This window comes from Oncorhynchus mykiss, chromosome 17 (genome assembly GCF_057628025.1).
Source record: "Oncorhynchus mykiss isolate SJ-2025 chromosome 17, ASM5762802v1, whole genome shotgun sequence".
In the NCBI taxonomy this organism is placed as follows: Eukaryota; Metazoa; Chordata; class Actinopteri; order Salmoniformes; family Salmonidae; genus Oncorhynchus; species Oncorhynchus mykiss.
The window spans coordinates 58,126,478-58,150,837 of NC_143038.1; the positions used below are offsets into that span (position 1 = coordinate 58,126,478).

At 41.1% G+C, this 24,360-nt stretch overlaps 2 protein-coding genes across 2 annotated transcripts; one reads left to right on the forward strand and one right to left on the reverse strand.

Moving 5' to 3' along the window:
- Positions 1 to 2,898: 2,898 nt before the first annotated feature.
- Positions 2,899 to 9,065, reverse strand: mafbb (v-maf avian musculoaponeurotic fibrosarcoma oncogene homolog Bb). Its single transcript, XM_021569739.3, has one exon. It carries the CDS (start codon positions 4,647 to 4,649, stop codon positions 3,663 to 3,665), a length of 987 nt encoding a protein of 328 aa, XP_021425414.1. The 5' UTR covers positions 4,650 to 9,065; the 3' UTR covers positions 2,899 to 3,662.
- LOC149976095 (DEP domain-containing mTOR-interacting protein) lies at positions 6,175 to 14,873 on the forward strand. Its single transcript, XM_090204200.1, is given in 7 exon segments — positions 6,175 to 6,346; positions 7,393 to 7,547; positions 7,550 to 7,570; positions 7,830 to 7,947; positions 8,213 to 8,224; positions 8,226 to 8,391; positions 14,829 to 14,873. Coding segments are annotated over 7 exon segments (603 nt in total). The 5' UTR covers positions 6,175 to 6,260.
- Positions 14,874 to 24,360: the final 9,487 nt, after the last annotated feature.

The window sequence follows — 24,360 nt, forward strand, 5'->3', positions numbered from 1 at the left end:
CACGGATACAATTTGGATTTTTTGTCTGCCTGTTTTGACTGCGTTTTAGCCTGTGGATTACTGAAGAAAACGCGCAAACAAAACGGAGGTTTATGGATATAAAGAGACTATCGAACAAAAGGAACATTTATTGAGTAAATGAATGTCTTCTGAGTGCAACCATATGAAGATCATCAAAGGTAAGGGATTAATTGTATCTCTATTTCTGAGTTGTGTAACCCTTCTGCTTGGCTGGTTACTGTTTGTAATGATTTGTCTGCTGGGCTATGTTCTCAAATAATCGTAAGGTATGCTTTCGCATTAAAGCATTTTTTAAATCTGACACCGTGGTTGGATTCACAAGAAGTTCATCTTTAAACCTATGTAAAATATGTTTTGTTTTTTGAATTTTTATAATGAGTATTTCTGTATTTGAATTTGGCACTCTGCAATCTGACTGGATGTTGGCCAGGTGGGACACTAGTCTCTCCTCTCTCTGGTCAGGTGGGACACTGTTTTGTTTTTTGAATTTTTATAATGAGTATTTCTGTATTTGAATTTGGCACTCTGCAATCTCACTGGATGTTGGCCAGGTGGGACGCTAGTGTCCCACATACCCTAAAGAGGTTAAAACTTCTTGGGGATAGCCCCCTTTTTTTCAATTTTTGCCTAAAATGACATACCGAATCGAACTGCCTGTAGCTCAGGCCCTGAAGCAAGGATATGGATATTTGTGGTACCATTTGAAAGGAAACACGTTGAAGTTTGTGGAAATGTGAATTGAATATAGGAGAATATAACACAATAGATCTGGTAGAAGAAAAAAAAAGAAAAAATTCTACCACCATCTTTGAAATTCAAGAGAAAGTTCCCAGTTCTAGCCATCACTCTGGTTGTAATTCCGACGGTGTCCACGAGATGGCAGCAGTGTATGTGCAAAGTTTCAGGCGGATAACTTGAAGTATGAGCAAACTACATGACATTTAGTGTGAAGTCACCCAGGTACATTTGGGCAAATCGTGAAGGAGACATTTGCATTCATATTTGCAAGAATATCGTCAAATCTGTATACTTGGACTTTGATTTAGCTTTTCCAGTATTAGTAGCCATATTATAAGTTCAACATTTGAAAAACAACCAGTTTTCATAACTTTATTACTCTTTATTTTTGTCCAAAAGGAAAAGGCCTTTGGATGATAAATCAGAGCAAGATTTCAGAATGGAAGTACACATTTCACCTTCAGAGGTGAATTTATTAAACATATCGCGTTGAAAAAAGTGTTTTTTGTTAGGAGCTCTCCTCAAACAATAGCATGGCATTTTTTCACAGTAGTAGCTACTGTAAATTTGACAGTGCAGTTATATTAACAAGAATATAATCTTTCAGTCGATATAAGACACTTATATCTACTGACATTTGTTGTTTTTCTAAAATCTGCATTTGTGACACATGGCGCTGCATGATTTACAACTGTCTAAAAGGGTGTGAACGATCCTGAATGGGTATACACAAAGAGGAGCTCTTCTCTAGATACCAAAATATTCAAAGGCCATTTTCTCAAAAGTAAGTTTTCAAGTTGATCAACTTTCATAGCAGAATAACTTTCACATTGTTCCTCAAATGCAGTGAATGATATACCCTTTTGTAGCTCTGTAAAAAACACAATTTCAAATGTTGCTACATAAGACCGAATCCAGGTGGAGTCACATATGACCATTCAAACAAGCTTGCACTTTGCTGCTAGCTGGAGCATGGTTTGCCATAATATCTGGTGCATCTATAGCTACCGAGAGCGGAGTGATTTTCAGAATTAGGAACTAGTGTTAGGCGGATGAGCAAAATCACATTTTTTTTAGATGTGTTCCACGTCCTACAAGACAGATTGGTTGAGGGATGAGCGTTGCGATCTGATGTAAGACAATGAGTTCCTACATGATAGAGTGCTTGCTTTGTTATGCAACTGGTGTTGTGTCCTTTCCGTCATCCTGTGAACCCCATTCATTGCTGCTCGCAGTTATATTTACTTTTTATATTCCAATTACTTGTCTATCAAATCAGTTGACTGTGTGCAAAATGCAATAACTGTGTGTAAAAATATAAATAAATACAACTACATTTTTTCACTATAAATGCCAAAAAACGTTATTCCTGTCATGACAGTACCAATAACCTGGAATGTTATATTGTGCATTGGGGACTTTCACTGCTCTGTCTTCCACACAAGTGAATGAGTAAAATGGTGTAGGATTATGTGTATTATGCAGCACAGGCATTTGTGTGATATATTGTATGCAGTGCACAGAACAGACTTTTAAAAAAGGATTCCGCAGCTTACTTGGCACCTGATTTACACACCAGGTGCAAGGTTTGCACTTGTTTTTCCATGATGAAAGTAATAATAGAAGGTATAGTAAGGTGAAAGAAAGAGTGTAAATGAAGAGACATTTGTTTTAATCAATCAATCACTCAACTGTATTTGTTTTAAAAAAATTCTAAAACACATTGGTCACAGCTTTGAATTTTGCGTTTTATTGAGCTCCTTCTTGTTGTAATGACTCTTTCTTTTTCAGCAATCAAATATTTCTACATCAATTAGCTTAATTAGATGTAAGCAAGATGTTCCTTTACCATTATGTCTGCCAGTCGCACTTCACTTCTTCTTTATAGACATGAGAAAAACTACTCTCATACTGCTAACAATATGGCCACATGAAGCAAACCTTTATCTCTGTAAAAACAAAACATTCTGGAAAAAAATATATGATTTTTATTTTAAAGCCACTGGCTTCCATGCTCAATAAATGTTATCAATAAATTAATCAGACCAGCTCCAAATTAATACATAGCTAAGTGAGCCAGCACAATGTCTATAAGTGGATCCAATGATTACTCAACAGATTAAACACAAAGTTGCAGAATAAAAGTATTAATGGCTTTATTGATCTTTACAAGTCTAAAGCAGGTGACAATAGATTTCAACACAACTGGACAGGTAACAATGATGGTCATTTGCAGGCAATAATGCATGAATAATACTTTCAAAAAATCTCGCACTTTTTCTTGTACAGTTAACATAAATGTATGTGAAAGAAAACAACAAAACCATTAGCCACATCTGGCCAGCAGAACCAGCTCCTCAAAATGTAATATAACATAAAAGGATATCTAGAACAAGTAGATACATCATCATCACCCATGTACTCATTATATTTGTTATAATAGATAGCCTACAGCAGGCAGAATTAACACATGAATACCACTCAAGTGAAGATTTTAACACAAAAAATAAAAATAATTTCAAATTGTTTTGATGGATGATTCCATTTAAGACTAAATTGAGAGTAGGCCTAGTACATGAATCCAAAAGTAATGTAATTTCATAAACCAGACTGTTTTTTCAATTCAACAAAAGTAAGAGGAACTATTTAAAGTATTTTCACGAAGACTTGTGTGACAATGTACAACAGATTTTAGACCTACTAAATAGACAGTTCCATACATGTCCAGCATGCATGATTGATTATAGATTCATATTACAAATCTTATTATCTTTATTTGAAAAGGTGAATTAAATGGTAGGTTTGCATCAAGAACTGGTAAGAAATCATTAATATTGTTGAAACAAATAAGTTTATCAATAAAATCAGTAAAATAACTTTGGTAGCTGATACAAAGAATAAACTCACATAAAATACTCAGGCGAGGAAGGGTTGTCACTGGTAGACCCAGTTTCATGGTAACCATTCGAACCAGTCAATTTCTCGCATTTGAGTTTATATGCGTCCCTCTCGCGTGCCAGTCGGTTGAGCTCGTGCTTCAGCTGCTCCACCTGTGTGACAAGGCTGGTCTTCTCGTGCTCAAGAACGTGTTTCTGCTGAACGCGTTTGTAGCGGCACGATTGTGCGTAACCACGGTTTTTCAGGGTTCGGCGCTTCTGCTTCAGACGCATCATGTCGTCCTTGGTCAGACCCCTCAAGTGTCGATTGAGCTCCCTCACTGACATGGAGACCAGCTGGTCGTCCGAGAAGGCGCTCTCCACGTTGAGTCGTCTGTCGTGGCGATTCTGCTGATGGAGGTGGTGCGCACTAAGCTGGGAGTCGGGTGAGTGCGGAGCCGAGCTGTCGAGGTCCTGCTTGTGGTGATATTGATTTTGGCAGTGCATATCTTGCATATCAGGGTGACCCGAGAGACCGTCGGGTTGACGGATAAGTCCAGGGTACTGCTGGACATGGCCGCTGAGGTTATGTGCCGCCCCGTACCCTTCGAATTCTGCTTGGAGAGCATGTTGATGACCGTTTGGAGTGGGTTGGTGCCCGTGGACTGTGGTACCGATAAGGGCCTCCACTGCGTCCTCAGGTGTCAGGCCAAAAGTGTGGGGATACATTTGCTGAGAATAACCTCCACTGCTGGGCGTCCAGTAAAGATCATCAGGGTTCCTTTGCTCACCCGGATTGAAACTCGGTGACGATGGCACCGAACTACAAGGGGTGCTGACCGGTGTAGAGGAGACTGAGTCCGGTCTCTGGAGCTCGCTGCACGGCCCAATGAACGAGTGATCAATCCCCTGCATTGTCTCCTTCTTCACTTCGAACTTCATCAAGTCGAATTCACTGACATAACCCAAAGGGGTTTTCGGCAGACCCAGATTTGTATGCGATTCCGCGGTCATTCTTTCCAGGATCTATTTGTCTTGGCCACTTCCAAGGGGCACAAAACTCTATTCTTTCATGCAGTCTTTTGCAACAATTGCACTATTGATGAGACGCTTCATACAATTAGTAAGTCCGTCAAATTAAATCTACAGTGAAAACACGCGTGCGTAAAAATGGAAAGAAAACCGTCCTCTTAATCAGATAGAAGAAAGGTGCTCTGAGTCCACGGCGGGGCCAAAAGCTCTGCATATGTGTAGCTGTACTGGTTTATGCTTGCGAGCGCACTTTCTTCATAAAGAACGGTTGCATGATGTCACACGGTATAGACTACACCTCCCTGCTCTTCTCCAATAAAAAGACGACGAGAAGGGTAATTTGCATAATAGCTGATGTGTGCGTTTTGACAATCCAACAAAGGTTGAATGTAGAATGATGCCCAACATTTCTTTTACATAGACCTGCAAAGACATATTGTAGACTAGACATTTTACAGGCTACTGTCTGTCTACTTTATTTAATTTGTGCATATGTTTCTCTTTCTCACACACACTACCTCACCACTTGATATATTAAAATAGTGTATTGTGAAAGACCACAAGGGAACTGATGCTGGAATGCAAAGCATCTGAGGACTAAATATGTAGTCTGTAGGCTATATGTCCAGGGATATATTATAGTCAATAGGGCTAGTTATTAAAAATGTAGACGCACTAAATTACCATCTGACTTTCCATATAAATAACATAAAACTATCACAGTTTTAAAGGCACAATTGTATTTGGACAGTGGTCTTTATATTTAAGTGGAAGTCCATCATGCAAAAACATAATTCAAGAATCCTAATAGAGCTGTTGTGCGTTTGCAATAATCCACCACCGCCCATAATAAACAAATAGCCTATACTCTCTCTAGTCCATGACTAGCCCACTGAAAATAAATCTTTATATTCCACTTGTATGTGCTATTATTTGATTTCTGGTTATATTATATGGACAAGCATAAAGGGTGGACCATAGAGTTAGAAATAGGCTAATTATAAATAATTGTATTTCTATGGGGTTTCTCCTGAGAGTTCTGGTAGCCAAATTGTATATTTATAGATCTATGCTGACCCCTTGTGGTGATATGAGGAAAACGTCATTATTGACCCTCAGGGTATACTGAGCAGTGAATGACAGCTAGCGTTTTGTCATTGTCTGATATTTACCCTGTCATTTGTTCCTTAATTATTTTTTTTATATTGGCTTTTTATCATGTCAGAGTGTACAGAGCATGCACAGTAAGTAAGTATGATGATGGTGGCTTGTGGTTCTCAATACCCCCCTCCACCCAGTCTGGCCCCTTGGTTATAGGGTCTGGCCTAGCTTTCTCTCCCTCTTCATTTTTTTTGTCCATGGCAGAACAGATTCTGATGAGAATACCTCATCAGAAACCAAGTGTCCTCCTGATTGATGTGAGTGTTGCAGTTATTCTAAACACCATCAGGATTTCTCTCCTTCTCTCTCTGGGTTTATGCACAACATCTATCCCACATAGTCAGAGGCTGCTGCTGGGCACTGGTTATTTGGTAAACATACTGGCTTCTAATGAAATTAGTAGTTTTTTTAGACCAGTGTCAGTAAAGGAACATGGAGAAAATGGAATGCAGCAGAAACATAAAAGCAATGACCAGACTGCACAAGGCTGAAATTATGATTGCTGTAGAACAACTGAGGTATGGAAGAGAGAGAAAGAGAAGCTTGATTTTCTTTACAGTTATGCTACCTGTAGAAACATACTGTGTTGAAATCCAACAAGTTCATTTCAGATAGTTCACATATTTTCTTCAGCCGACCTTCCCATAAAAATCTAACAATAATAGATACAATATACAGTGGGGCAAAAAAGTATTTAGTCAGCCACCAATTGTGCAAGTTCTCCCACTTAAAAAGATGAGAGAGGCCTGTATAATTTTCATCATAGGTACACTTCAACTATGACAGACAAAATTAGATTTTTTTTTCTCCAGAAAATCACATTGTAGGATTTTTAATGAATTTATTTGCAAATTATGGTGGAAAATAAGTATTTGGTCACCTACAAACAAGCAAGATTTCTGTCTCTCACAGACCTGTAACTTCTTCTTTAAGAGGCTCCTCTGTCCTCCACTCGTTACCTGTATTAATGGCACCTGTTTGAACATGTTATCAGTATAAAAGACACCTATCCACAACCTCAAACAGTCATACTCCAAACTCCACTATGGCCAAGACCAAAGAGCTGTCAAAGGACACCAGAAACAAAATTGTAGACCTGCACTAGGCTGGGAAGACTGAATCTGCAATAGGTAAGCAGCTTGGTTTGAAGAAATCAACTGTGGGAGCAATTATTAGGAAATGGAAGACATACAAGACCACTGATAATCTCCCTCAATCTGGGGCTCCACGCAAGATCCACGCAAGATCTGACCAAATACTTATTTTCCACCATAATTTGCAAATAAATTAATTAAAAATCCTACAATGTGATTTTCTGGATATTTTTTTCTCATTTTGTCTGTCATAGTTGAAGTGTACCTATGATGAAAATTACAGGCCTCTCTCATATTTTTAAGTGGGAGAACTTGCACAATTGGTGGCTGACTAAATACTTTTTTGCCCCACTGTATCATGCAGAAATGTCATAACTGAAATTGATTAAAAACATGTTTCAATATTTTTTCTTAATGTGCCCTTGCCTACTTATAATAGTTATAGCTGATTAATTGTACATTGTATCAACATTGAGGCTGCATGATGGCAAACTGATCAAGGACCGACTGTACCATCTGCGCACTTACCCCAACTACTTTTTGGCCCAAGAGCTTACAGACTGGCTGAACAGCCACAAGGAAGCCCTCGATCGGGCAACGGTGGTCTGCCTCTTGCAACACCTTATGGACATGACATTGTGCACCATGGTACTGTAGGGCACCACAGTAACATCTCTAAGGGGATATAAAATGCATAGTAAGAACTTTTCCAAGAGCCTATAGCCCTGACACAGGACCAAGTGTATATTCAACTCCTGTTATACAGTTCCTCCTACATCAGGGATACCAAGAGCCAAGGAGCTTTGCCAATATACTAACATTGATACAGGAGATCCAAAATGCTGAACTATAAAGTAGGGCAATGTGAAAACATTTTCAGGAAATGTTTCCTCTCTGATCTCTTTAGTTTGTGACAAGTACCCTATGTTCAAGGATGCAAAATTGCTGTACCGTTTCCGTAAGGATGATGGCATATCTTTGAACACTGTCAAGGTAATCATCCAAGGACAATGATTGTATAAGCAGTAAGAACTACGTTGTTTACCCTGGGGGTCTCTGCCTGGTAGGAAATGGTGCCCTTGAAGAAGTCATGCCTAGCTTGGGAAGAAGGGTAGCCACATCATCTGAATTACAGAATGTTCTCAGTATGTGCTGGTTTTGGTGATTATGGACTGAAACATTCAACTCTACCAATTGTGTACACAAGTTTGTGTGTAACTGTTCCATTCATTCTATCTCTCGAGTGCAAAATGGATGTGACATGTTTTGTGTGTGTGTTGTGTTTTGCAGTGTAATAACTGGCAGACTCCATTCTGCATCTAAGGGAGGCGCAGGGTGTTGCATACCAGCGCTCCTTCCCTGGCTGCCAGTTGATCGACTAGTTGCTATAGAATGGAAAGACAGAGAGCAGGCGCCAGGGTTTGGAGCTCTGCCGTGCCTTGCTGGAGCATGGCATCATTCATCCCGTTGTGAGATGTTACCTTTTGACCTTTGGCCCATTACACTGCATCTCAGTACTAGAGGTGTCACTACAGACACCCTGGTTCGAATCCAGGCTGTATCACAACCAGCCGTGATTGAGAGTCCCATAGGGCGGCGCACAATTGGCCCAGTGTCATCCGGGTTTGGCCTGTGTAGGCCGTCATTGTAAAATAAGAATTTGTTCTTAACTGACTTGCCTACTAAAATAAAATGTTAAATAAATTAAATTTGGAGGTAATACGGGTTCCTCAGCCTCACAGTTGCTAGCCTACTTAAATTACTTCTATCATAACCAATTACTATGATTGTTACGATCGTTTAAAGATGGATTGGACCAAGGTGCAGCGTAGTAGGCGTACATTTTGAATTTATTAAATGAACACCAAAAAAACAAGAAAGATAACCGACACGTAAGGTTTTGTAGTGCTAACACAGCAACTATACAAAAACAAGATCTCACAATCTAAGGTGAGAAAAAGGGCTGCCTAAGTATGATCCCCAATCAGAGACAATGATAAACAGCTGCCTCTGATTGGGAACCATACTAGGCCAACAAAGAAATAGAAACATAGATTTGCCCACCCAAGTCACACCCTGACCTAACCAAATAGAGAATAAACAAGGCTCTCTAACGTCAGGGCATGACAATGATGCTTTTTGTGGTCCTCTCATATATTGTATATAGTACCAGTCAAAACTTCTTTATTTTTTATATTTTCTACATTGTAGAATAACTATGAAATAATGCATGTGAAATCATGTAGCAACCAAAAAAAGTGCTTAAAAACAAAATCAAAATATATTTTCTATTTTAGATTCTTCAAATTAGCCACCCTATGCCTTGATGACAGCTTTGCACACACTTGACATTCTCTCAACCAGCTTCACCTGGAATTATTTTCCAACAGTCTTGAAGGAATTCCCACATGTGCTGAGCACTTGTTGGCTGCTTTTCCTTCACTCTGCGGCCCAACTCATCCCAAACCATTTCAGTTTGGTTGAGGTCAGGGGATTGTGGAGGCCAGGTCATCTGATGCAGACTCCATTACTCTCCTTCTTGGTCAAATAGCCCTTATACAGCCTGGAGGTGTGTTGGGTCATTGTCCTGTTGAAAAACAAATAATAGTCCCACTAACCGCAAACAGATGGGATGGCGTATCGCTGCAGAATGTTGTGGTAGCCATGCTAGTTAAGTGTGCCTTGAATTGTAAGTAGATCACCTACAGTGTCACCAGCAAAGCACCCCCACACCATCACACCTCCTCCTCCATGCGTCACGATGGGAACCACACATGCAGAGATCTTCCATTAACCTACTCTGCGTCTCACAAAGACACGGCGACTGGAACCCAAAATCTCAAATTTGTACTCATCAGACCAAAGGATAGATTTCCACCAGGCAAATGTCCAATGCTCGTGTTTCTTGGCCCAAGCAAGCCTCTTCTTATTATTGGTGTCCTTTAGTAGTAGTTTCTTTGCAGTAATTCGACCATGAACGCCTGATTCACACAGTCTCCTCTGAACAGTTGATGTTGAGACGTGTCTGTTACTTGAACTCTTTGAAGCATTTATTTGGGCTGCAATTTCTGAGGCTGGTAACTCTAATGAACTTATCCTCTGCAGCAGAGGTAACTCTGGGTTTTTCTTTCCTGTGGCGGTCCTCATGAAAGCAAGTTTCATCATAGCGCTTGATGTTTTTTACGACTGTACTTGAAGAAGCTTTCAAATTTCTTAAGATTTTCCGTATTGACTGACCTTCATGTCGTAAGGTAATGATGGACTGTCGTTTCTCTTTGATTATTTGAGCTGTTCTTGACATAATATGGACTTGGTCTTTTACGAAATAGGACTATCTTCTGTATGCCACCCTTACTTTGTCACAACACAACTAATTGGCTAAACAGCATTAAGGAAATAAATTCCACAAATGACCTTTTAAGAAGGCACGACTAACTCATGAAGCTGGTTGAGAGAATTCCAAGAGTGTGCAAAGCTGTCATCAAGGCAAAGGGTGGCTACTTAGAATAATCTAAAATCTAAAACCCTTGAATGAGTACTGTCTATATATATATATACTGTCTCTCTATATATATATATATATATATATATATATATATATATATATATATATATATATATATAGACAGTACTCATTCAAGGGTTTTAGATTTTAGATTATTCTAAGTAGCCACCCTTTGCCTTGATGACAGCTTTGCACACTCTTGGAATTCTCTCAACCAGCTTGTATGTCAATTAACAGGTGTACCTTCTTAAAAGGTTAATTTGTGAAATTTCTTTCCTTCTTATTTTGTTTGAGCCAAATCAGTTGTGTTGTGACAAGGTAGGGTTGATATACAGAAGATAGCCCCATTTGGTAAAACACCAAGTCCATATTATGGCAGAACAGCAAAAATAAGCAAAGAGAAACGACAGTCCATCATCACTTAAAGACATGAAGGTCAATCCGGAAAATGTTAAGAACTTTGAATGTTTCTTCAAGTGTAGTCGCAAAAACCATCAAGCACTATGATGAAACTGGTTCTCATGAGAACTGTGTTGGTCAATGTCTTCAACAAATGATCAGGTCTATATTGCTTTCATACATACATTGGTAATGGAAAGGAAACACAGACTTTGTTTAAGTATTAAAATACTCCTTTTAGTATTTTTTTTATTTCACCTTTATTTAACCAGGTAGGCTAGTTGAGAACAAGGTCTCATTTACAACTGCGACCTGGCCAAGATAAAGCATAGCAGTGTGAACAGACAGCAACACAGAGTTACACATGGAGTAAACAATAAACAAGTCAATTACACAGTAGAAAAAAAGAAAAAAAAGAAAAAAAGAGTCTATATACATCGTGTACAAAAGGCATGATGAGGTAGGCGAAAAATTACAATTTAGCAGATTAACACTGGAGTGATAAATGACCAGATGGTCATGTGCAGGTAGAGATACTGGTGTGCAAAAGATCAGAAAAGTAAATAAATAAAAACAGAATGGGGATGAGGTAGGTAAATTGGGTGGGCTATCTACCGATGGACTATGTACAGCAGCAGCGATCGGTTAGCTGCTCAGATAGCAGATGTTTAAAGTTGGTGAGGGAGATAAAAGTCTCCAACTTCAACGATTTTTGCAATTCGTTCCAGTCACAGGCAGCAGAGAACTGGAAGGAAAGGCGGCCAAATGAGGTGTTGGCTTTAGGGATGATCAGTGAGATACACCTGCTGGAGCGCGTGCTACGGGTGGGTGTTGCCATCGTGACCAGTGAACTGAGATAAGGCGGAGCTTTACCTAGCATGGACTTGTAGATGACCTGGAGCCAGTGGGTCTGGCGACGAATATGTAGCGAGGGCCAGCCGACTAGAGCATACAGGTCGCAGTGGTGGGTGGTATAAGGTGCTTTAGTAACAAAGCGGATGGCACTGTGATAAACTGCATTTTGTAGATGACATCGCCGAAGTCGAGGATCGGTAGGATAGTCAGTTTTACTTGGGTAAGTTTGGCGGCGTGAGGGAAGGAGACTTTGTTGCAAAATAGAAAGCCGATTTTAGATTTGATTTTGGATTGGAGATGTTTGATATGAGTCTGGAAGGAGAGTTTACAGTCTAGCCAGACACCTAGGTACTTATAGATGTCCACATGATCTAGGTTGGAACCATCCAGGGTGGTGATGCTAGTCGGGCGTGCGGGTGCAGGCAGCGAACGGTTGAAAAGCATGCATTTGGTTTTAATAGCGTTTAAGAGCAGTTGGAGGCCACGGAAGGAGTGTTGTATGACATTGAAGCTCGTTTGGAGGTTAGATAGCACAGTGTCCAAGGAAGGGCCAGAAGTATACAGGATGGTGTCGTCTACGTAGAGGTGGATCAGGGAATCGCCCGCCGCAAGAGCAACGTCATTGATATATACAGAGAAAAGAGTCGGCCCGAGAATTGAACCCTGTGGCACCCCCATAGAGACTGCCAGAGGACCGGACAACATGCCCTCCGATTTGACACACTGAACTCTGTCTGCAAAGTAATTGGAGAACCAGGCAAGGCAGTCATTAGAAAAACCGAGGCTACTGAGTCTGCCGATAAGAATATGGTGATTGACACAGTCGAAAGCCTTGGCCAGGTCGATGAAGACGGCTGCACAGTACTGTCTTTTATCGATGGCGGTTATGATATCGTTTAGTACCTTTAGCGTGGCTGAGGTGCACCCGTGACCGGCTCAGAAACCAGATTGCACAGCGGAGAAGGTACGGTGGGATTCAAGGTGGTCAGTGATCTGTTTGTTGACTTGGCTTTCGAAGAGCAGGATGGATATAGGTCTGTAACAGTGGATGGAGTATTTGTCGGCAGACCAGTCGTGGAGGTGCGGCGGGGGCGCCGTGTCGACAGAGAATCCAAGCCAGATGGTGAAAGAGGTATTGCGGAATTTAGTTTGCTAGCCGGGAGATGTGCCTGGCTCACGGCTAACTAATGCTAGCTTCGTGGCAGTGGCGTTAGCCACTATATCCAATCGGTAGCAGCGGTGATCCGGTGCCAAGGTCCAGAGTTTACAGCAGGGATCCGGTGGAGTTTTGGGCTCTAGCCGTGTATGAGTGGGGTTCGGGTGAACAGCTGAGTAGGCCGGGAGGTGGGCCTCAGGGAATAGCTTCGGTACTGGGTGCCACGGTGAGTGGAAGCTAGCTGTGAGCTAGCTAGCTGCAGGCTGTGAGCTAGCTGCAAGCTAGCTGTGAAGATCAGAAGTAGTGGTCCAGGGATTACGGCAGGAATCCGGCTTTGTTGTGGAGAGACAGTCCGATAATGGTAGACAAGCGATATTAGTAGACAGGCGAGTATTATCCAGGCTAAAAACAGGGCTGGCATCTGGGCAGAAGGTAAAAGCCGCTAGCAGTGGCTAACAATGACTAAATAGCTTGTAGCTAATTAGCTGGTTAGCTTCTGGAGATTCTTGACGGTGTTCTAAAATTGAAAATAATAGCGATTCCGTATCACATTGGGTGAGGCAGGTTACCGGAAGGTATAATCGAATCAAAAATCGAAAAGAGATTGAAAATAAATTGAAATATATATACAAAAAATATGAAAAAATACAAAAGTACACGAGAGGACAAAACAAACACGTCTTCACTGCTACGCCATACAATTGTAGGCAGAAGTTGGTACAGAGTACAGTATAACAATATATGATAGTTCTCCCCAAGTTCTGCAAAATGTCTAAGACATCCTGTAACTCATATAGCCTCTCCCAGTCCTCCTTGCGTGAGTTTCCCTGGCAACAATATTTTAATAAATCTAACCTCCCCTGACAGCAGTAACCATCTTATCAGCAATTAAAAGCTCAGAAGTGGGTTTGACCGAAACTTGACCTTTCAAGTATAGAGTCATAACAATGTGAAAGAGTGTAAGCATCTTCTGACAGCTGGCTGGTTTCATCAGGTCTGTGGCAGCCTTGTGTTCTCAGAAAACCAGATTACCACGGTGGGATCCAGACAGGAGGAGTCTGAACGTAGACACCTTCTGATAGTGTCTGAAGGTCACAACACTCAAAAACAGGTTTTAACACACACACAAAGGTCTCCTGAAGAGGAAACCTTACAGTTTATCATAACATCATTTATTAACCCGTTAAAAGGTATAAGGCCTTGGTTTAACCCTCTTCATCCCCCCCTTTGAGGCCAGCAGGCCTCAACAAAAGCAAAGCAACTCAAGCATCGTAATTATAAGAATCATCCATAAAAGATGCCTTAGATTGCAAGCAATCCTCAGGAGATTGAGGATAGAAATAAGGGCCTGGGGGATGAGGAACATGAAGCATAAACATGCCTGGCATAGCCTTATGAAGTACACATTTGCCAGATGCACAGATGCACAAATGCAAATTAACAAAACAATCAGTGGGAGCAGTAACGGAACCAAAATGGAAAACAACTTAAATCCAAAATGTCCTTGTTTATCTTTCAACCACCCAAAGGGGAACCAGGAGTCTTCTCCTGTGGGAGTGTAGGTATCAGCCAACAGTGTTAATCCTTTCAATATCTCTGTCATATTATCAGAGGAGTCAGGGAGAAGCATAACACATTCAGTGGGGGAAATATAATTTAGGGCCCTGCAATATCCCCCCTCCTTAGCCAGGATGTAGTCTAATGCCAGGCTATGCCTGGATGAAACAGCTTTAAGATGCTGAACATCAGTAGAAAGAAGGGCAAAACCAGCAATAGTCAAATTCATATGGGCCTGCATGGAGTAGGTGATGTTGTTAATCCAATCACCTACGACAATTGATCCTAACAACTCACTTTGACTCTGAGGGTTTTTCAAAACGACTACATACAAACCACTTGGCGTGGCTCGTCTACTCAGATTTTGGACCAATGTTTACCCATTGATTACTGGTTTTCAATTGGTTTCCCTGGATCTCTATTCCTCCGAGCAGAGACTGCTGGTGCAGAATAAGAAGCACCAAAAACATGTACCTTAAAGGTTTACCCCAAGTTTTGTTTTTAACAATATGACCATAGTGGTCATGTGTAACAACATCTGGGTCTGGATGTGCACTCTTATCTGTTATGATGGTTGGTACGTCTTTTGGCAGTGTGATAGGTGATAGCTGTGGGTGTTGCTGTGATGATCTGGTATGGGCCCATCCATCTGGGGTGGTTACATTTTCTCTTGAAGACCTTCAGCTTGATCCATTCTCCAACATCAACGGGCAGGCTGTCTGGGTGGCCCTGTTCTGGAACTTCCTGGACCTTCCTGTATTGGGAATACAAAGACCTAACAGCATGGGTTAGTTCCTTCATATATTTGTTCAAATCATCGTCCAGAGCAGTCAGGTCAGTCAGTTTTGGAGTCATTGGTCTGTGTAAAGGAACGTTCATTGGATGGCCAGTTAAGAGCTCATGTGGGCTAAGCCCTGTTCCGCAGTTTATATTATTGCACATTTTCATCAAGACTAAGGGGAGACACTACCCATGACTTCCCGGTGGAGTGGCATGCTTTGGTAAGCCCCTCTTTTATGGTTTGATTAGCCCTCTCAGTAATCCCATTACTTTGTGGGTGGTACATACAAACAAACTTCTGATCTATCCACAATTGGGCAGTCACCTGTGCAACCACATCTCCTGTGAAATGGGTGTAGTCTGTGGAGAGAATTTCTCTTACCAAAAGTTTTGCTACCGTTTTAGCATCACAGTGCACAGTTGGAACCCACCTAGTAAAACGGCCAATTATTACCAAGCAGTATCTCTTTCTTTCTTTTCGTTCAGCCATGTCTGTGAAATCCATAGCTACAGTGCCTTGCGAAAGTATTCGGCCCCCTTGAACTTTGCGACCTTTTGCCACATTTCAGGCTTCAAACATAAAGATATAAAACTGTATTTTTTTGTGAAGAATCAACAACAAGTGGGACACAATCATGAAGTGGAACGACATTTATTGGATATTTCAAACTTTTTTAACAAATCAAAAACTGAAAAATTGGGCGTGCAAAATTATTCAGCCCCCTTAAGTTAATACTTTGTAGCGCCACCTTTTGCTGCGATTACAGCTGTAAGTCACTTGGGGTATGTCTCTATCAGTTTTGCACATTGAGAGACTGACATTTTTTCCCATTCCTCCTTGCAAAACAGCTCGAGCTCAGTGAGGTTGGATGGAGTGCATTTGTGAACAGCAGTTTTTAGTTCTTTCCACAGATTCTCGATTGGATTCAGGTCTGGACTTTGACTTGGCCATTCTAACACCTGGATATGTTTATTTTTGAACCATTCCATTGTAGATTTTGCTTTATGTTTTGGATCATTGTCTTGTTGGAAGACGAATCTCCGTCCCAGTCTCAGGTCTTTTGCAGACTCCATCAGATTTTCTTCCAGAATGGTCCTGTATTTGGCTCCATCCATCTTCCCATCAATTTTAACCATCTTCCCTGTCCCTGCTGAAGAAAAGCAGGCCCAAACCATGATGCTGCCACCACCATGTTTGACAGTGGGGATGGTGTGTTCAGTGTGATGAGCTGTGTTGCTTTTACGCCAAACATAACATTTTGCATTGTTGCCAAAAAGTTCAATTTTGGTTTCATCTGACCAGAGCACCTTCTTCCACATGTTTGGTGTGTCTCCCAGGTGGCTTGTGGCAAACTTTAAACTACACTTTTTTATGGATATCTTTAAGAAATGGCTTTCTTCTTGCCACTCTTCCATAAAGGCCAGATTTGTGCAATATACGACTGATTGTTGTCCTATGGACAGAGTCTCCCACCTCAGCTGTAGATCTCTGCAGTTCATCCAGAGTGATCATGGGGCTCTTGGCTGCATCTCTGATCAGTCTTCTCCTTGTATGAGCTGAAAGTTTAGAGGGACGGCCAGGTCTTGGTAGATTTGCAGTGGTCTGATACTCCTTCCATTTCAATATTATCGCTTGCACAGTGCTCCTTGGGATGTTTAAAGCTTGGGAAATCTTTTTGTATCCAAATCCGGCTTTAAACTTCTTCACAACAGTATCTCGGACCTGCCTGGTGTGTTCCTTGTTCTTCATGATGCTCTCTGCGCTTTTAACGGACCTCTGAGACTATCACAGTGCAGGTGCATTTATACGGAGACTTGATTACACACAGGTGGATTGTATTTATTATCATTAGTCATTTAGGTCAACATTGGATCATTCAGAGATCCTCACTGAACTTCTGGAGAGAGTTTGCTGCACTGAAAGTAAAGGGGCTGAATAATTTTGCACGCCCAATTTTTCAGTTTTTGATTTGTTAAAAAAGTTTGAAATATCCAATAAATGTCGTTCCACTTCATGATTGTGTCCCACTTGTTGTTGATTCTTCACAAAAAAATACAGTTTTATATCTTTATGTTTGAAGCCTGAAATGTGACAAAAGGTCGCAAAGTTCAAGGGGGCCGAATACTTTCGCAAGGCACTGTAAATGGGTGAATGGGCCGGCCGGAACTGGACATTTCTCTGGTTTCAGGGGGGTACCCTTACCAATGCATGTAGTACATTTATACATGTGTGTTTTGCACATTTCAATCAGATTTGGACAGCTATTAGTCTAGCCATCTCCCCCTTGGCGAGTGGCCCACCATGTGGGCCAGGTGACACACAGAGGAGACGAGAGGCAGAGGCAGAACTGGTTTGCCAGAGAGTGATTGTCTCCACAGGCCACCAGGGCCTCTGGAATAGACTCTAGACTCCCACAAAGGGTGATTCAGTGCATCAGCAGCCTGGTGTTGGTCCAAATCAGTCATTTCAGACGTACACGGGTAGAAAAGCATAACAGCATGAGTATGGCATCTAGAAGCAGCATTCTTAGCAGCAGCATCAGCAGCTGCATTACCTAAACTAACGCTATCAGTATTGCCTGTGTGGGCATTGACCTCAAGAATAGCCAACTTGGCAGGAAGCAACTTAGCTTAAAGCAGGGCTTCTATCTGTAAACAGTGTTTTATAGGGGTACCAGACGCGTTAACAAAATTCCTACCTTTCCAAACCCCTATCCAAGACAGGCAAACACCAATGGCATATGCAGAGTCAGAATAAATGTTAACCTTCAAACCACTACCTAATTTAGATGCTTCAGTAAGTGCTAGAAGCTCAGCTTGTTGTTCAATCAACAATGACCTATCCAGTGAGACTATACCAAAACCTGCATGTTTCCTACCAGTCTCCCTATCAATAAAGGCAGAGCCATCAACAAAGACAGTAACATCAGGGAGCTCAAGAGGTTCATCATAAAGGTCAGGTCGGGCCTTGGAATCACGTTGGACTTGATCAGGAAAATGTCTCTACCTAGTAGGCTAACGGGAGTGACCGGAGAGGTCAGAAAGGGTGCCTTAATAGTATTACCTTCCCCCAGGTCAATTGTTTTATCTTCAGTCCAGTACAGCTTTTGCGATATCCCAGCGACTCCCATCGTCCTCACTGACTTAGATGTGAGTCCCAGGCCGAGGTGTTGGCCTGTAGATCCAATGCAGGAGGTGTGAGCTCCAGTATCTATTAAAAATGGTACCTCTTGATTGTTGACCTTCAGAGTAATGATTGGTTCTTTGGTACCATCCGGAAATATGTACTGGTGACATTGGAGAAGGGGGTCAGGGCATCCCTATTGTTGATTATTCTGCGGTGGGAACCACGCCTGGTTTGTCACAGGAGGCTGTTGGGGCCATCCATATTGTCGACCATTCATTGGTTGAGTCTGAGAAAAGCCAGGTTGAGGCTGTCCAGTGTAGGCTGGTCTTCCACCTTGGAAGTTCCCTCTGCCAGCATTCCCTCTCCATTGACCTCTCCCTCTCTGCTGCAAGGGTGGCTGCTGCTTCTGTGGTTGGTGAGGGCACGTTTCTCATATGGCCTGCCACAACGTAGTACCAGCACACCAGCGGTTGTCTCATTGTGGGTAGGTATGGTTGTGGGTTCCTATATGGTTGAGGAGGGAACTGAGTAGTGGGTGCTTGGGTAAACTGTGGAGCAGGTGGTGGAGGAGGCTGCTGCTGCAGAGCAGCTGGGATTACAGCCACCATTAGATTGCTGGTCTTCCCCTTGTCAAGCTGGGCCAGCTGGGCCTTCTCGAGTTGTGTATCAAGTCCAGTCTTCCTTGCTTTTTCTTCAGTCTTCATCTTTTTCCAGGCTCTGCAGTGGTGTCTAATGTGGTCCTCCTTATTACAGCCTTCAAATCTCTCAGTGGTTTCTCCTTGCTATTCTGTCTTCATCTTATCCATCCAGTCGAGGATATCATCATCTTCAGTGAAGAGCAGTCCACCCAGTCTTGCAACACCTCTGGTGGTGGGAAACATTTCCCTCACCTGTCAGTAGAGTGCTTGTCTGAAATGGGTGAAGGGCAGTTCCACTCTCGTGTTCAGTGAATTATCCATGTTCTCTCTCCTCTCTCTTCTTCTCCTCCCACTGTCTCCTGTGTTGTTCATTTTTTCTTCATATTCTGTTCTCAATCGTACCAGTTCTTCTTCCTCTCTTCTGTTCTCTTCATTCACTGTGTGATTACCACTTAGACTTTGTTCTTTATCTTCATCATTACGACCACGTCTGATAACCTCAACAGCGTTATCCATTTCTCTCTGTACTTTCTTTTCTTGAGCTGCCATGAGCTCCTATGCCGTGGTACTCTAGGATAGAGGTGTTGATTGTGTCTTGGCATCATTCCATATATCTCCTAGTTCTTGATACATTCTACCCGATGGTGGGGGAGACTTGTCATCTTGGTCTGGCAGGGGACCCGGTTCCTGTGTCTCCGTATTCAGAAAAGTTAAGTCTCCAGTAAAGACAACCCTCCTGTTACCATCCGAATCCCCTCTTTGTCTCGGCTCTTCCTCCCTCTGGTCCTGGAGACCAAGCACCTGGAGCTACTAGTTAGTTTGGGAGTAGTGGATAAATTCCTTTAAACCTATCTCCGCAGTAGGTGGGGGTTGGTGGAGCTTATGGTGGAGCGCTGCATTCTATAGGAAACTTCTGTGTCTTGACGGAGGCAGGGTCTTTAATCTTTGTCAATTCCTTTTCCAAACAGGTAGCTTTCTGTTGAGTCCAGAATAGGTTACCCTCAGTTTTGAACATCGACAAAGCAGCCACAGAAAATACGGTGGATTTTTTTCTTTTTTTCTTTCCCATGGTCTTTTTTTCCCCTGTCTTCTTTTCACGATGTCCTGCACATGTTGATATTTGATTTTATTAAATGACCCGTCCGTAGGCCCTCTATATTCAGTGGCGTCTTTAGTCCAATCATGCCTTTTCATGAAAACCCAGGTTGTCTTTTTTCATAGTGTGGTACTTCCCAACTAAAAACTGTAGAGGGGTGGCAGGCTTTCATTGTGACCGGCCCCCTCAGACAACTCTGATCTCCCATCTCCCGTATCTCCAAAATGTTTTTTTTATTTTTACATTTTTGTATTATTATTGTAGTATTTTTCTCTATTTTAAATTGTTTTTATTTTTAATTATTATTATTTTTAATTAGGCTCTACTTGTAATGTGAATACAGATAAATTAATGCAAAATAACCCTATATGTGTATAGTCTATCCCTTAACTCACATAAGTTTATTTAAAGCAGGGTATTAAGTAAATGATAACAGAATACCATGTAATGTATGGGTGGTGTAAAATAATCGTCCTCTATGGAGCAACCACAACATAGTAAAGGGTTCAAGAGGACTTATAGCTGGTATAAACTTTGGTGTAACCTCCACAATAATCCTAGTATCTCTGTGATAACCTTCTCCTTCCAAGGGAGAAACTATTACTTCAAAACAATTTCTTTTTAAAATAACATGAGTCAGTACCACACGGGTAGGTCTATTTCCTAATACAGCAAGGGTGTATGCATTAAGGTTCATACCTCCACAGGCAACTCTTCGAGCATCTGATCCGAATGTCCACTCAGTTAATTCAAATACACAGGCATTATATTGTTTATGACTAACTCCTGATTTAATGTCCCACCCTCCAGCCATACCACACAGAAGACATGACACAAAGAACAATTACAAAATACATAGAACAATTACAGAATACCTTATCAGAATAATCTCAGCAATCGGCGTTTACACTTGGAATTTCGCCCTAAATCCTATCACCAAGTGTCATCACAATAATAACAATTGGAGTTTATACTTGGAATTTTGCCCTAAACTTATCACCAAGTCTCACAATAATCATAACAATCGGCGTTTATACTTGGAATTTCGCCTTAAACCTATCACCAAGTCTCACAATAATAATAACAATTAACCCAGGAATTTATAACCTATTTCCAACCGTCTGTGCTTCCTCCCACGAGTTGTGTAACAATAATTTCACACTTTCAATTATTCCACTGTTACAAATAAATTTAGGTTCATATAAATTTAACAGCGAGGCGCCACTTACCTGCCAGAATGACTCATTAACCACAGCTTGCTATACAAATTCAGACTTTAGATATAACAGGCGTCTGCTTACCTTGTAATTTTGTAGCGCATGCACGTGGATCAATGGTCAGTCCAGCGAAGTGGTCACTCGCTCCTGGCAAGCTCGCCAAAGTTTTAGTAAATTTCTTCAACAAATGATCAGGTCTATATTATTATCAAACATACATTAGTAATGGAAAGGAAACACAGACTCTTTGTTTAAGTATTAAAATACTCCCTTTAGTAATACAACTGTAGGCAGAAGTTGGTACAGAGTACAGTATAACAATATATGATAGTTCTCCCCAAGTTCTGCAAAATGTCTAAGACATCCTGTAACTCAAATAGCCTCTCCCAGTCCTCCTTGCGTGAGTTTCCCTGGCAACAACATTTTAATAAATCTAACCTCCCCTGACAGCAGTAACCATCTTATCAGCAATTAAAAGCTCAGAAGTGGGTTTGACCGAAACTTTACCTTTCATCATAAGTATAGAGTCATAACAATGTGAATGAGTGTAAGCATCTTCTGACAGCTGGCTGGTTTCATCAGGTCTGTGGCAGCCTTGTGTTCTCAGAAAACCAGATTGCCACAGTGTGATCCAGACAGGAGGAGTCTGAACGTAGACGCCTTCTGATAGTGTCTGAAGGTCACAACACTAAAAAAAGGTTTTAACACACACACAAAGGTATCCTGAAGAAGAGACCTTACAGTTTATCATAACATAATTTATTAACCCTTTAAAAGGTATAAGGCCTTGGTTTAACCCTCTTCAACTGCCACAGGAAAGGAAGACCCAGAGTTACCTCTGTTGCAGAGGATAAGTTCATGAGAGTTACCAGCCTCAGAAATGTACAATTAACTTCACCTCAGATTGCAGCCCAAATAAATGATTCACAAAGTTCAAGTAACAGACACATCTCAACATCAACAGTTCAGGGGAGACTGCGTGAATCAGGCCTTCATGGTCGAATTGCTGCAAAGAAACCAATACTAAAGGACACCAATAATAAGAAGATACTTGTTAGGGCCAAGAAACACGAGCAATGGACATTAGACCAGTGGAAATATGTCCTTTGGTCTGATGAGTCCAAATGTGAGATTTTTGGTTCTAACCGTCTTGTCTTTGTGTTGGACCGCAAAGTGAGGGAAAAGCTGCCAACAAGTGCTGAGCATATGTGGGAACTCCTTTAAGGCTGTTGGAAAAGCATTCCAGGTGAAGCTGGTTGAGAGAATGCCAAGAGTGTGCAAAGCTGTCATCAAGGCAAAGGGTGTCTACTTTGAAGAATCTAAAATCTATTTTGATTTGTTTAACACTTTTTTGGTTACTACATGATTCCATAAGTATAATTTCTAAGTTTTGATGTGAAGACTATTATCATACAATGTAGAAAATAGTAAAAATAAAGAAAAACCCTTGAATGAGTTGGTGCGTCCAAAATTATGACTGGTACTGTACATACTAGTGGATATTTACCCCCTGCCACACTCTCCTCTGCCCCAGTGGTGAGATGAAATCCAAAATCAGGTCAGATCGTCCCTCTGTTCTTCTTTGACATAATTTGTTATTTTCAGGCTTACTCAGGTGTATGTAGTCTACTTGAGCAGTTTGTTTCTGAAGGCCATTTGGGCCAAAATATGTTTTAACTGAAAAGTATAGCAACCAGTGGCGATCCGTCGTTCGATGCAGGTGAGGCAGAGCACCACACTTTAAGGTAAATTTTTTTGTTGTTATTTTGGCATTAATACGTGTCACATATCCGTTTGCAAACAATGTAAAAAAAATCAAATGTAATTGAGTTAACAAAGCCGCATACAAACATGGTCTCTTTTTTGCTTTCTTGAGTAAGGCTGCTCCAAAATGATGGTGTTACAGCCTAGCTCAGTGCTTTCTGTGATGGTGGGGCTAGCCAGCAGAAAATACAGAGCGTTGCACCTGATTGGCTCAGTTTTCTGTCATGATTGGCTCAGTTTTCTGTCACTCATGGGACAGTACATCATACCCAATTCTAAGATTAGAGCTCGAAAATGTTAGCCTCTTGAATTCTGCCATAGAGTTATATTAGAAGTGCCCATCCAAGAAGGCTCAAGGTCATTGGCCACAGAAAGAATGACATCAAATCATGTTATATCTACAGTAACTTTGATTGAACTTTGATTGAGATGTTGATCATGTCAATATCTTACTTTCAATGTCTTAGCTAGCAGTCATCATCAGTTGTCATCAAGTTGACAATCTACTGGCAAATCCTTTTTAATCCTTGTCATATGATGAAAAATAATGAAGAGAAATTATAGATAAAACGTATCGGTGCTCATCGGCCATTGTACATAAAGATTACACAAGTTGGAAATCGCAAAGTCTTGTATGCTACTGCATAAATTATGTAATATGCAAGGGAGAAATGTGTACTGTAGCTAAAAAAGTAACATAATACTAAGTGCATGTTGTGTAGTAAGCTGTTAGTAGCCCATGTGCCTCACCCTAATAATTCGGTCTATTTTCACCAATGCGGTATTGTAAACACATAGTAGTTGTGGTGCTTGGCTTGCACGTGCAAATTCAGCACACACAACATTCTATAATAGATTTGTGTTATTTGACACGTCAAATTAAAAGCTTATTTAACGTGTCAAATAGTGTTATATAACGTACATCTTTTTTGACACGCAAAGATAGAAATGGCGTTCAATAGGCCTCACCCTAATAATTTGGTCTATTTTCACCTCCTGTTCTAACTTGGTGGTGACTATAGTCTATAACCTGTTTCAAGGAAATGTAATCATTGAATTTTGTAAGAGTTGTCATTGTCTGGTTATATGCCCCATTTATTTATCCTACGTTTCTGACTTGTACCGTAAGAATGGCCCATGTTCTGAATTCTGTCGCTGTACATTTCAAAAATGCTGAACAAATAGTTAAATTGACTACGTCCATCGTTAATGTCTTAATCGAAATTACGGATTGCCTCTTATCCGCTTGTCATAGTGCCATAGTTTGTACATCTCAATTGTCAGTAGAAACCATTAGCTATGTTTTTTAAAAGGCAGTAAATGAGGCTCAATGAACTGTTTCGC